We start from the raw sequence: 14,061 nt of genomic DNA, 5'->3' as shown, positions 1-14,061 counted from the left end.
CAGGACCAGCGTGGAGCACAAGCAGCCAGCATTGGGGCCGTTCATAAGTAGGAGTCGTTTGTAAGTCGGGGATTGCCTGTAAAAACAAAAGGTCTAGCCTTTTCCACTCTACCCAAATGTCTTTACATACACTTTAAGAGGGGTTAGAGTTGGTAGCCTTTCTATTTTTTATGGCAGGTTTAATTTAAAGTGCCCATTCTGTGCAAAGTGACAGGTTCACTTAACTGCCTATCTTTCCTAGCAGCACATACTTATCTTCCATTCTCTTCCCTGCATGCTTTATTTGACCTTTGGAAGTGAACAGAAATATTCAGTAGCTTTGGTTATGGACAAAAGTGACTTCATTCTCTTCCTCCCTTATGGCAGCGCTGGTGCTTGTAACAGGCTGTACAGACTCCCTGTCCTGTCATGTGGAGTAGGGAGATCCTATAGCCTTGTGTAAGCTACAACTAGAGTGAGCTTACATGGTTCCAAGCAGGTATAGAGTTAGACATGCCCCTTAAGGGAAGCCACTATGTGTGGTGAAACAAGTAAAGGAGACGCATGCTTCAGCAGTGTACCCTTTGCCTATGGATCTTAGACATATGAATACCACTAGAAGCAAGTATATCTGGTATTAAGCCAGCCTATTCCCTCATGTTATGGATGGTTAAGATATATACTATTCTATTGATATTGATATAAATGGAACATTTGGGTATATTACACTATCTGACACCATAGGATTGATTTACTAAAGCTGAAGAGTGCGAAATCTGTGCTGCTCTGCATAGAACCCAGTCAGCTTCCAAATTTCATGTCAAAGCTCAATTGAACAAGCTGAAGTTAGATGCTGATTGGCTACCATGCACAGTTGCACCAGAATTTGCATTCTCCAGTTTTAGTAAATCAAACCCATTATATCAATCAACTGTGCTGATTGATATGCTTTACATTATGCCTTGGTTTATGTTGCAACTTTGTTGCTTGAACTATTCATGTACCTATTTTGATATCCGAGCTTTGACTTTTTGCAAAGTGGTGTTCTGCCTTGGTTAGGTTAACGAATTTGAAAAATGTGGCTCAGTCATTGCTCCTACTAATAGCTTTGGTAATGCAATATTTGGGCATGCTACCCCACCTGATAGCATATGCTACATTGCACAATAAACCTTTCTGTGTTGACTGACATGCATTTACTCTATGCTGTAACCACTTTGCCTAAACATTCTGTGCACACTGTTTTGATCTTATTTGATCGGCTTCTATGCTTCCTTCTTGCACAATTGTTTTTTTTTTGCTTGTGCTACATGGATCTGTTGTTGCAGGATTTGGCTCATTCATGCTTCCTATAACTGCCTGCTTGGCAAAATGTTCCATACTTGTACATCAAATGGACAAACTAGATCCTTTTTGTTAAAATTGTATAAGGCTAGGTTCACACTATTGTATTTTTCCTGTGCCTGCATTTGTGCGTGCACAGCAGCCCATTCAAGAAACACAAGGGAAAGGTCCCTCCCTGGGCCTTCTCTAAAACATCAGTCACAGGTAAACTGCATAGTGCTATGCGTTTCCAAGCACAGGCAAATGCAGTTTCCAGTGCATGGGGGGCCATTAAATGAATGGCACCCCGCGTGTCTGCTAACAGCAGCACGTTTTTGCTGTGGATGCGGGAAAGCATAGATGTGAACCCAGCCTAAGGTCTTGTACACACGATGCGAAGATGAGAAGGGAAAATTCATGACGAGCTGTCTGTGGATTTTTCAGATCTTTAGTACAGTGCCTTCGACAGCCAATTTGATTTTTTTGTCAGACAAAAGCTGGATGTGCAGGCTATAAAATTTTTGTCGGATGTGAACTCAACGTCTGATTTTCAGATGGTAAGTACAGAAATCGTTACACAAAAAGCAAAAGTACAAACACACATGCTCAGGAATCAAGGGATGACTGGGAAGAGTTTGGTCTTGTAAACTACTGTTTGTAATCTAGAATTCACATTCCTGAAGCGTCAATTGATGAAATGTCGAAATGCAGCGCACATTTACATCTTCTTTAATGGGATAATAATGAAGCCGCTTTGCTGGGGATACTGCTGTAGTTATGCCTAATGTATTTTAAAAGGCATTTGTTTTGTATGATCTGAAAATCGCGAATCAACGTTCACCAAACTTCTACTAACATGAAATTAGCAGAAGGAGCACAAAGGGTGGCGCTTGAGAAATTAACTTCCCCTTTATACTCTCATAGTACGTCACTACGTCCATGTTTGTTGAACGACAATTTGCAGGTAGTTAGTAAGCTAGACAAAATCCTGCACACACCCTTTTGACAAAAATCTGACGCTCGTTCATACAACAATCAAACCGTGTGTACGAGGCCTAAGGCTGGCCATACATTATACCATTTTCTTGTACAATTTTCCTTTAGAATTCCCGAAACCATATAATATGAGGTCAAACCTAAAACGTTTAATTTGTATGCAGTCAGCAGGCCCTTGCACTACATTGTTGAAGGTATATCTAAAGGTAATTGAATAAAAAATTATAATGTATGGCCAGTTTAACTGATAATGTTCTGGATGATTACGTAATAGTATACTATGACATTTGACAAGTACTTTCAAGTTAATCATGAATTTACGGATACTATGTATACATCTGAGTTTGTTTGATACATGATGGTTTTGTGATACATTGGTCTTAGAGCTTTGTGACAGCTTGGTCTACTTACCAACAAGATAGGGTTTTGCTTATGTGGAGTAATTTGTTTTTAATGGAGTTCTTTTTGTAAGTATTTTTAGGGTATGAATTAATACAATTTTTATACTTTTTTTGTTTATAGTGCGAATATTATGCGCCAACACTGGTCCTAAGCCTGTTGTATACTCACTTCTCTATTCATATTGCTTAGTATTTCTGAACCATTGTTGGTGTGCCCCTAATTAAATAATTAAATAATTCATAAAGACTTTCTAGATAGATAGATATGTATTTTTGTCAAAATGGTGCAGGAACATTAAAGTAGAAGTCCAGGCTAGAACTAAGCATAAAACTGCTCTCACCCCACTTCCAGCTCCTAAACTAACTACCCTGTAGAAGGAAGATGCTTATACTTGTGTTGTAGAGTTATAGTAAATGCAGGACCAAATTTACCATTAGGTAGAGTACACATGCGCATATAGGAGAGAGAAAGAGACACTATTTTCCTTTTAATAACTGGCTGAGAATTATTGTCCCATTATCAGCACAAATACAATCATTTTACAGTATATAAGATTATTTACTTTTTATTACAATGTTACACACAAGGTTAGAACCAGTAAAAAAGAAAATACTCTGAATGGAAGAGGTGGTCTTAGCATCCCTTTGAAACAGTATAAAGTAGTAAATGTGATATTTACTGAACATTCACCAAGTATTCACTGTTGAATCATTTACTGCATTCATTAGGGAGATTCACCTGCATACTCAACAAATTGGATGTAATGAGAGGGGCCTATTTTTTACAAGGCCTCTACTTCACCTAATAAAACACATTTTTCAACAAAATTATAAGTTACAGTAGATGTATTCTTGCAGAGAGTTAGTTACCTTATGTCATACTGTACTGGTGGTGTTTGCATTTATATGATTCTGTGCTGGGCACAACTTGACCTACTTTAAAAGAAGAAAAAATGTGAATGTGCAGGTGACTCTTCCTTGTGAATGGGTTTTAACAATATAGAACCTGGTTCACCAATGAATGTTCAGTGACTGTCAAGTTCATTGCTTTATAAATATGCTCCTTTCAAATTTTTGCTGATATTTATAATTTTATTTCCATATTACAAAAAAATGTTCTAGTGACATTTTAAGATTGGGTATACCTAAATTATAGGGAAATCATCATATTTTAATTTTAAATACTGTGTCCCTATTTGGCAATATTTGGTTAAAAATAAGTTATCCTTTTTGTCTTTCTTAGTACCAGTTTCTTTTCCATAAAATATGTTATATACAAATACTGTGTAATATTTAAATACAGGGAGTCCATTTTGGACACAGCACATTTCAACAAGGACCACTTAGACATGTGTTGGCGGCTGCCCATTTTCTCCAGCATGACGGAAACTTCCATGATACGTGGTGGCTCGGAAGGTATATGAGTGGCCTCGCAGCGACCCATCATTTTGGCTGGTTTGAAGTTTGTCTTTACAGCCAAAAAACAAAAGAAATCCATTTCTGTAGTTCTTATTCATCCATCCATAAAGGAGTGGGTTGGCAAAAGTGGAGCACATAGCAATAACATGAAAGATAGAATAGAGAAGCTTGTACTCTTGAAAAACAAGGCCACAGTCAAAGTCTATAGCCACCTGAAAAACATGGAAGGGAAGCCAGCAGACTGCAAATACAACCACCATCATCACCAACATCTTAGTTGTGTTTTTTCTTCGTTGGTGTGTTTCACTTCTGGGTGTTGGGCTTATATGATTCTTTAGCTTCAGCCAGATCCTGATGTAGCAGTAACAGATTACCACCAGAGGCAGGATGTATTGCAGAAGAAGCATTGACACGCTGTAGATGGCTGCATCCCTACTGTTATTTGAGGGCCACTTTTCAGTACATACAGTTATTGTGAGATTGATGGTTGGTAAATCCTCAAATCTATATTCTCGGAAGATAGCAAGAGGAATAGCAAAAATGGAAGCTGCCACCCATGTAATGGTGATAATTAAGAAACTAAACTTCTTCGAGATCCGACTACTGAGGTGGAAAACAATGCACCAGTATCTATCTAAAGCTATGACAATCAAGGTGAGAGTGGAGACGTTGACACTCATAGCCTGGGCATAAGGAAACAGATGACAGAGTACTAAGCCAAATTTCCACTCATCCAGCAGTGTGTAGACCAAAGTAAAAGGCAGGCACAGACTGTCCACCATGAGATCTGCCACTGCCAAATTGGCTATGAAATAGTTTGTTACTGTCCTCATGTTTTTATATTTTACAATCATGTAAATGACCAAGGAGTTGCCAACAAGGCCCAGGAGAATAATTAAGGAATATGCTGTAATGAGAATCACCTGAACTCCCAGGATATTGGTGCTGTCCATCATGATGCTAGTCCCATGGAAAGACTGTATGGGGTTAACTGTACTCTTTGAATGCCACCCCTTTGAGCCAAGTGCCTGTGTCATGTTGGTTTGCTTTATTGTTCCCATTTTCGCCAAAACATCCCTTGGTTTTACCTAGAACTGAATGAAAAAATAAGGATCAGTAAACAGAATATGGAAATATGGAAAGCAAACATTTTATTGCCACTTGTCTCTATAACTTTGCATCCTACTATGACAGCCTACTATGACTGAATTTGCCACAGAAGTATGTTTATAAGTATGGTTATAAATGTAACATCCAATATTTGACACCAAGGCTAACGGCTTTATTATGACGGAGGAAAACTGGTTGCATGATCACATATGATGACATTGGGTCACTAAACCTGGACACCAACTTGACAGTAGATTCTTTCTGACAATTATGAGCAGGTTACATCTAAAATGACAACCATAATGGTATCATATAGGATTAAAACTTTTTTTCTATTTATAATATTTTAGGAGCTTGCGAATGGAAGTGAGGGGAAATCTTCACAGTGCGGATATACAGCTGTAAAAACATGCAAATTAAATTAAGATATGAGGCACTGGATCCAAAGGTAGATTAATCCCACAGCATGGGTATAAACTGTATTGAAAAGTACAAGGGCTTTGATTGGCAGCTCACAGGCAAGAATAACCCTCTATTGTTCTTTAGTTAAAATCCCATTAATGCAGGAGACTGGCTGTTAAAGTGGTTATCTCATGGTAAAACTTTAAAAAGGATAACCCAATGTGTTTCACAGGTTCTAGCAGGCATCAGGGCTTAAAAGTGCTCATGGAACTCCTGTATGGTTTCAGGAATTAATAAATTAAAATCTAAAGACAATAAGTCGGTACCAGCAGCTAAAAGACAAAGTTCTGATAAAACCCCTCCCCACGCTAAAAGAGTGTTTTAATTAGACTTTTACTTGCTCTGCCCAAATGCTGGGATGTTCAAATTGACTTTGGTACTTGCCTACCCAGTCTTTCTTTCCAGGCATTGAGGCTGCCAATCGTGGTGATAAGTTAAAATAAATGTATGAAGTTGGGAGACAGCAGGCAAGCTGGTGTGTTTAATTATTTCTGAAGATTTCTTGCTTTTAAAGATTTAATTATTTCTACTAATAATATCAATGTGATGCAATATTACATATATAAAAGCATGTTATTTTGTTTGCTACATTTTTTTAAGGATGGATGAAAACTGGAAATAGCTCGATCACATAAATTTATATGTAAAGATTTCTCTGTTTAAAACCACACTCTTAAGTCCAAACTTAATTTTAGGTCCTACTTAAAGCTCTTAATTCAAAACTCTTTAATCTCCAACAGTAGATGCCTACAAGTATAGTTGTATCAAATTATTAATTATTTTTTTAGCTGCAGTGGTAAAACATACAAATATTTTATTATAATGTGAGAACTGAGATTTATGAAAATTGAAAGAAATCTGCAGGGAACACGCTAGGATGTTTAATAGAAATATCTTAATTCACTGGCACAGCTTGTATAAAAATCACAAATTACTTCAAAATGATAAGTATAAATGTCTTCAAATATATGCAAATAATATTCACAATTATCACTAAAGAAATAGGGATGTTAAAGCTGAACTACTTTGAAAAACAATAAAAACATGACTTTGAGACTTTCTCGGTGCCACTTTTAACTGAACACCAAAATTTTGCTACAAACAATTTAACCACTTCCCGACCAGCGCACGACGATGTACGTCGACAGCATGGCACGGGCAGGCATATTGGCGTACATGTACGTCCAATATTCGTTGCCGCCGTGCCATCGGGAGCGCGCCGCCGGCGGCGCGCTCCCGCGCTGGTCGGGACCTCCGTGAGTCCGGTCGCGGGACCCGCGGACTCGATCGCCGCGGGCATCCCCGCGATCGTCTCACGGAGCGGCGGAATGGAGGAAATGCTGTATAAACAACATTTTCTCATTCTGCCTAGCAACTAGTGACGCTGATCTCTGCTCCATGTGATTGGAGCAGAGATCAGTGTACACTAAATGAAAGCCCAACCCCCCCACAGTTAGTAACACACCCCTAGGAACACTTAACCCCTACACTGCCACCCACAGGTTAACCCTTTCACTGCCAGTGTCATTTACACAGGAATCACTGCATTTATATAGCAGTGATTACTGTATAAATGACAATGGTCCCAAAAATGTGTCAAAAATGTCCGATGGGTCCCCGACAATGTCGCAGTCACAATAAAAATCGCAGATCGCCGCCATTACTAGTAAAAAAAAAAATAATAAAAAATTATTAATAAAAATGCTATAAAACTATCCCTATTTTGTAAACGCTATAACTTTTGCGCAAACCAATCAATAATCGCTTATTGCGATTTTTTTTACCAAAAATATGTAGAAGAATACGTATCGGCCTACATTGAGGGAAAAGAATGTTTTTTTATATATTTTTGGGGGATATTTATTATAACAAAAAGTAAAAAATAATGCGTTTTTTTCAAAATTGTCGCTCTATTTTTGTTTATAGCGCAAAAAATAAAAACCGCAGAGGTGATCAAATACCACCAAAAGAAAGCTCTATTTGTGGGAAAAAAAGGACGTCAATTTTGTTTGGGAGCCACGTCGCACGGCCGCGCAATTGTCAGTTAAAGCGACGCAGTGCCGAATCGCAAAAAGTGGTCTGGTCTTTGACCAGCAAATTGGTCCGGTCTGAAAGTGGTTAACAAGTTTATTATACAACATTTCATTAAAAACCACCATAATAGATCTCACATAATACCATAATAATATGTATAACAATATACAGTATGCTATATGAGGACCACTGATAACCTAAACCTGCTTATGTCCTGCTTAGGACTTACCCACACATATCTATTGTCTATAATTTTACTATTCTTCCCATAAGTTAAGATTTTTCATCAATTATACAGTGGATAATTGTTATTCCATAGCCAGGTAAATATAGCTTTGTTGAACGCGTTACTGAGGGGGCTTCATCAGGAACTCAGAGGTGTTATATATATATATATGACATAATACAATATAAAACCTATATTTGTGCTAATACAATGTCAGCAATTTAAAAACTTTATTGTTGCTAGTATACACTTACTGGTATACACGTTCTCCTGCATATGTTCTGACTTCAAGATTAAAGATGTCCCAGCAGATAGGCTACAATCTACAGGAATCAATTATAATACATAACCATATTAGTTTCAAAATACTCCCATAGATAAATAGAAGGTCCTACCATATGGCGATTTCCTGCAGTAATATCATTCAGTGTCAGTTTGCATAGGGGATTTTATTTCTGCCAGGCAGATGGCACACGATTCCTGCCCTTTTATTTAAATGGCTGGTGACTCCTGGCTAGTAAATGAGTAGGGCCAGGCACAACATCATTGGTCGCTGAGGAAGAGGAGGGTGCTTGTAGAGAGAGATGGCCTTCAGGCAGGGATGAGATGTGTTGCTTGAATTGCTGAATGAAATTTGACTGAGTGTGAGTGTGCAGCTTTTCCTTTTTTGTCCTAATACTCTTGTATTCTTGCCTCCTCCATAATGACTTCTCAAGACTAACAATTTAAAGGGAATATATAGTATTTTTGTACATACAGTATATACAGTATGTATATATGCAGTACCGTATCTCACAAAAGTGAGTACACCCCTCATATTTTTGTAAATATTTTATTATATCTTTTCATGTGAAAACACTGAAGAAATAACACTTTGCTACAACATAAAGTAGTAGGTGTACAGCTTGCATAACAGTGTAAATTTGCTGTCCCCTCAAATAACCCAACACACAGCCATTAATGTCTAAACCACTGGCAACAAAAGTGAGTACACCCCTAAGTGAAAATGTACAAATTGGGCCCAAAGTGTCAATCTTTTGTGTGGCCGCCATTATTTTCCAGCACTGCCTTAACCCTCTTGGGCATGGAGTTCCCCAGAGCTTCACAGGTTGCCACTGGAGTCCTCTTCCACTCCTCCATGATGACATCACAGAGCTGGTGGATGTTATGTCATGTACACACCAGTGGCAGCTGGTGAAGTTTTAAGATGGGGGACACTAGACCACGCCCACCCTTTTTACCCATCCCACTTCTCATAAGCCCCACCCATTATAGAATCCACCAACTCCGTCCCCTGTAGTACATCATATACAAGGCTGTACATTATACACAGGGCTCTATACTTCATATACCAGGCTCTACATTATAGACAGGGCTCTGTACATCATATAGCAGGCTTTACATTATACACCGAGCTCTGTACATCATATACCAGGCTCTACATTATACACAGGGCTCTATACTTCATATACCAGGCTCTACATTATAGACAGGGCTCTGTACACCATATACCAGGCTCTACATTATACACCAGGTTCTAATGACACATCAATATGTCTGACAGCCCAGCCACACTCCTCGTTCACAAGAGAAAAAAAAACAGGAAACACAAAAAAGGTGCTCGGGAAACAGCAATAGGCAGAGGTCACCGCAGACAATGAAGTACAAGAAAGCCTAATAAAATAAAACAAATACAGTCATCACATTTAGTGACTGCAATAATGCAATATCTTACATGTTTGCCTTTGGTGGTGGGATCAGAGGGATGGTGATGATCAGAGACAGAGGGATGGAGGTGGGGTGGGGAGTTGGATCAGTGGTGGGTGGAATGGGATCAGGGACAGAGGGATGGATCAGAGACAGAGGGGTGGTGGAATGGATCAGGGACAGGGGGATGGTGGGTGGGATGGATCATGGACAGAGGTATGGGTGGGTGGGATGGATCAGGGACAGAGGGATGGGTGGATGGATCAGGGACAGAGGGATGGGTGGTGGGCTGGATCAGGGACAGAGGGATGGTGGGATGGACCAGGGACAGGGGGATGGTGGGTGGGATGGATCATGGACAGAGGTATGGATGGGTGGGATGGATCAGGGACAGAGGGATGGGTGGATGGATCAGGGACAGAAGGATGGTGGGATGGATCAGGGACAGAGGGATGGGTGGGTGGGCTGGATCAGGGACAGAGGGATGGTGGGATGGATCAGGGACAGAGGGATGGATGGGTGGGATGGATCGGGGACAGAGGGATGGATGGGTGGGATGGATCAGGGACAGAAGGATGGTGGGATGGATCAGGGACAGAGAGATGTTGGGTGGGATGGATCAGGGACAGAGATATGGTTGGTGGGATGGATCAGGGACAGAGAGATGGTGGGTGGGATGGACCAGGGACAGAGAGATGGTAGGTGGGATGGATCAGGGACAGAAGGATGGTGGGATGGATCAGGGACAGAGGGATGGGTGGGTGGGCTGGATCAGGGACAGAGGGATGGTGGGATGGATCAGGGACAGAGAGATGGTGGGTGGGATGGATCAGGGACAGAAGGATGGTGGGATGGATCAGGGACAGAGAGATGGTGGGTGGGATGGATCAGGGACAGAGATATGGTTGGTGGGATGGATCAGGGACAGAGAGATGGTGGGTGGGATGGACCAGGGACAGAGAGATGGTAGGTGGGATGGATCAGGGACAGAAGGATGGTGGGATGGATCAGGGACAGAGAGATGGTGGGTGGGATGGATCAGGGACATAGGGATGGATGGGTGGGATGGATCGGGACAGAGGGATGGATGGGTGGGATGGTTTAGGGACAGAAGGATGGTGGGATGGATCAGGGACAGAGAGATGTTGGGTGGGATGGATCAGGGACAGAGATATGGTTGGTGGGATGGATCAGAGACAGAGAGATGGTGGATGGGATGGACCAGGGACAGAGAGATGGTAGTTGGGATGGATCAGGGACACAAGGATGATGGGATGGATCAGGGACAGAGAGATGGTGGGTGGGATGGATCAGGGACAGAGATATAGTTGGTGGGATGGATCAAGCACAGAGAGATGGTGGGTGGGATGGACCAGGGACAGAGAGATGGTAGGTGGGATGGATCAGGGACAGAAGGATGGCGGGATGGATCAGGGACAGAGAGATGGTGGGTGGGTGGGATGGATCAGGGACAGAGGGATGGTGGGATGGATCAGGGACAGAGGGATGGGTGGGTGGGATGGATCGGGGACAGAGGGATGGATGGGTGGGATCTATCAGGGACCGAAGGATGGTGGGATGGATCAGGGACAGAGAGATGTTGGGTGGGATAGATCAGGGACAGAGATATGGTTGGTGGGATGGATCAGGGACAGAGAGATGGTGGGTGGGATGGACCAGGGACAGAGAGATGGTAGGTGGGATGGATCAGGGACAGCAGGATGGTGGGATGGATCAGGGACAGAGAGATGGTGGGTGGGATGGATCAGGGACAGAAGGATGGTGGGATGGATCAGGGACAGAGAGATGGTGGGTGGGTGGGATGGATCAGGGATCAGGGACAGAGAGCTGGTGGGTGGGATGAATCAGGGACAGAGAGCTGGTGGGTGGGATGAATCAGGGACAGAGAGATGGTGGGTGGGATGGATCAGGGACAGAAGGATGGTGGGATGGATCAGGGACAGAGAGATGGTGGGTGGGTGGGATGGATCAGGGATCAGGGACAGAGAGCAGGTGGGTGGGATGAATCAGGGACAGAGAGCTGGTGGGTGGGATGAATCAGGGACAGAGAGATGGTGGGTGGGATGAATCAGAGACAGAGGGATGGGTGGGTGGGGGAGGCTTCATATGGGCTGTGTGTTTAACAAGAGCCTCCACTGACACTGCCAAACCGAGACACAGCAACACCAGTGGAGATAATAGAAGCACTGACGATCAGCACTTGATAAACACACAGCCTGTGTGAAGCCTCCCCATCCATCCATCCTGTAGAAATAAGGAGACCAGCTTTGTGTTGATCGTCAGTGATTCTAATATCTCCACCGGTGTTGCTGTGTCTCGTTTGGCTGTCAGTGGAATCATTGAGCTCTGGCCCCCTCCTGCAGATTTCCAGCATCTACCTTGTTGTTGACTGAACTCCGAAGGACTTTTTGACGGCGCTTTGATGGAGTTTCGCCGAAATTGACTTGTCTACACGCAATCACACCAAAGTCCGATGGACTTGACCATGATGACGTACGACCGGACTAGAATAAGGAAATTCATAGCCAGTAGCCAATATCTGCCCTAGTGTCAGTTTTTGTCCATCGGACTAGCATACAGATGAATGGATTTTTCGACTGGACTTGAGTCCGTGGCAAAGATTTGAAACATGTTCTACATCTAAAGTCCATCTGATTTTTCAGCAGCAAAGGTCCAATGAAGCCCACACACAGTCGAATTGTTCGACGGATTCGCTCCGTTGGACCTTTGCTGTTGAAAAGTCTGGCTGTGTTTACATGGCATAGGAGACCTTGACCTCATCCACCTTCCGTTTGAGGTTGCCCCATAAATGCCCAATAGGGTTTTGGTCTGGAGACATGCTTGGCCAGTCCATCACCTTTACCCTCGGCTTCTTTAGCAAGGCAGTGGTCGTCCTGGAGGTGTGTTTGGGGTCGTTATTATGTTGGAATACTGCCTTACAGCCCAGTCTCCGAAGGGAGGGGATCATGCTCTGCTTCAGTCTTGACACCATCTGAACCAAATACGTTTTTATCTTGGTCTCATCAGACCACAGGGCATGGTTTCCAGTAATCCATGTCCTTAGTCTGCTTGTCTTCCGTAAACTGTTTGCGGCTTTCTTGTGCATCATCTTTAGAAGAGGCTTCCTTCTGGGATGACAGCCATGCATACCAATTGGATGCAGTGTGCAGCGTATTGTCTCAGCACTGACAGGCTTACCCCCACTCCATTCAACCTCTCCAGCAATGCTGGCAGCACTCATGTTTCCCAAGCTTTGGATATGACACTGAGCATGTGCACTCAAACACTTTGGTTGACCATAGCAAGGCCTGTTCTGAGTGGAACCTGTCCAGTTAAACTGCTGTATGGTCTTGGCCACTATGCTGTAGCTCAGTTTCAGGGTCTTGGCAATCTTCTTATAGACTAGGCCATCTTTATGTAGACCAACAATTCTTTTTTCAGATCCTCAGAGAGTTCTTTGCCATGAGGTGCTTCAGTGTTGTCATATGAAAACATCTAAAATTACAAAAATATGAGCGGTATGCCGCGTACACACGTATCAGACTATCCGGCGGACTTAGTCTGGTGGACAAACGGCCGGACTATCTGCCGGACTTTACGAACGAGCTACCTGCCCACACACGGCACTTTTGCAGCGGACTAAGTCCGCTGGACTATGTCCGCCAGACTATCCGCCGTACTTTTGAAATGAAAGGACTCGCCCACACACGCGGAGGAAAGTCCGTTCATTTTGAGCATGGCTCCAGGTAGCCAGAACCAGCGAAGGAGGCGTCGCTGGCCCCGTCACCTGGTATGGACTTAAAGGGGAATCCCTATGCCGAAAAAAACGGCGTGGGGGTCCCCCCTAGGTTCATATCAGACCCTTATCCGAGCGAGCGCCCCCCCCCCCTCCTGAGCCGTACCAGGAGGCGTGCCCTCAACATGGGGGGGTGCCTTGCCATGTTGAGGAGGACAAAGACCTCTTCCCGACAACCCTGGCCATTGGTTGTCGGGGTCTGCGGGCAGAAAAGTCCATTAATTTCAAAAGTACGGCGGACTGGCACACACACGGCCATACTGTCCTCCGAAAACTCCAAACTTAGTCCGCCGGACTTTTGGGTAAAAAATCTGCCGGAGCCTACACACGGGCGGATTGTCCGCCAGACTTTTCCACCGGATTGTTTGATCGTGTGTACGTGGCAGTATACTCACTTTTGTGAGATACTGTGTATATGTATGTGTGTATATATATATATATATATATATATATTATATATATATATATACATATATATATATATACAGTGTCTGTATATAAATACATGTGAGTACATCCCTCACATTTTTGTAAATATTTTATTTTATCTGTTAAGGTGACATCACTGAAGAAGTTACACTTTGCTA

The 14,061-nt window shown here is 42.7% G+C and overlaps 1 protein-coding gene across 1 annotated transcript in view; it reads right to left on the bottom strand.

The window, feature by feature from the left end:
* Positions 1-3,174: 3,174 nt before the first annotated feature.
* Positions 3,175-14,061, bottom strand: part of LOC143964533 (neuropeptide Y receptor type 2-like) — a 122,388-nt gene continuing 111,501 nt past the window's right edge. The window contains exon 2 of the mRNA XM_077474316.1: positions 3,175-5,212. Within this exon, the coding sequence (XP_077330442.1) occupies positions 4,043-5,179 (1,137 nt within the window). The 5' untranslated portion in view covers positions 5,180-5,212 and the 3' untranslated portion in view covers positions 3,175-4,042. The remainder of the gene's footprint in view (positions 5,213-14,061) is intronic.

The sequence above is a fragment of the Lithobates pipiens genome, unplaced genomic scaffold (assembly GCF_037356315.1).
Source record: "Lithobates pipiens isolate NorthernLeopardFrog02 unplaced genomic scaffold, aLitPip1_a1.2 Scaffold_8, whole genome shotgun sequence".
Taxonomy (NCBI): domain Eukaryota; kingdom Metazoa; phylum Chordata; class Amphibia; order Anura; family Ranidae; genus Lithobates; species Lithobates pipiens.
This window is presented reverse-complemented; position numbering and strand designations above follow the sequence as displayed.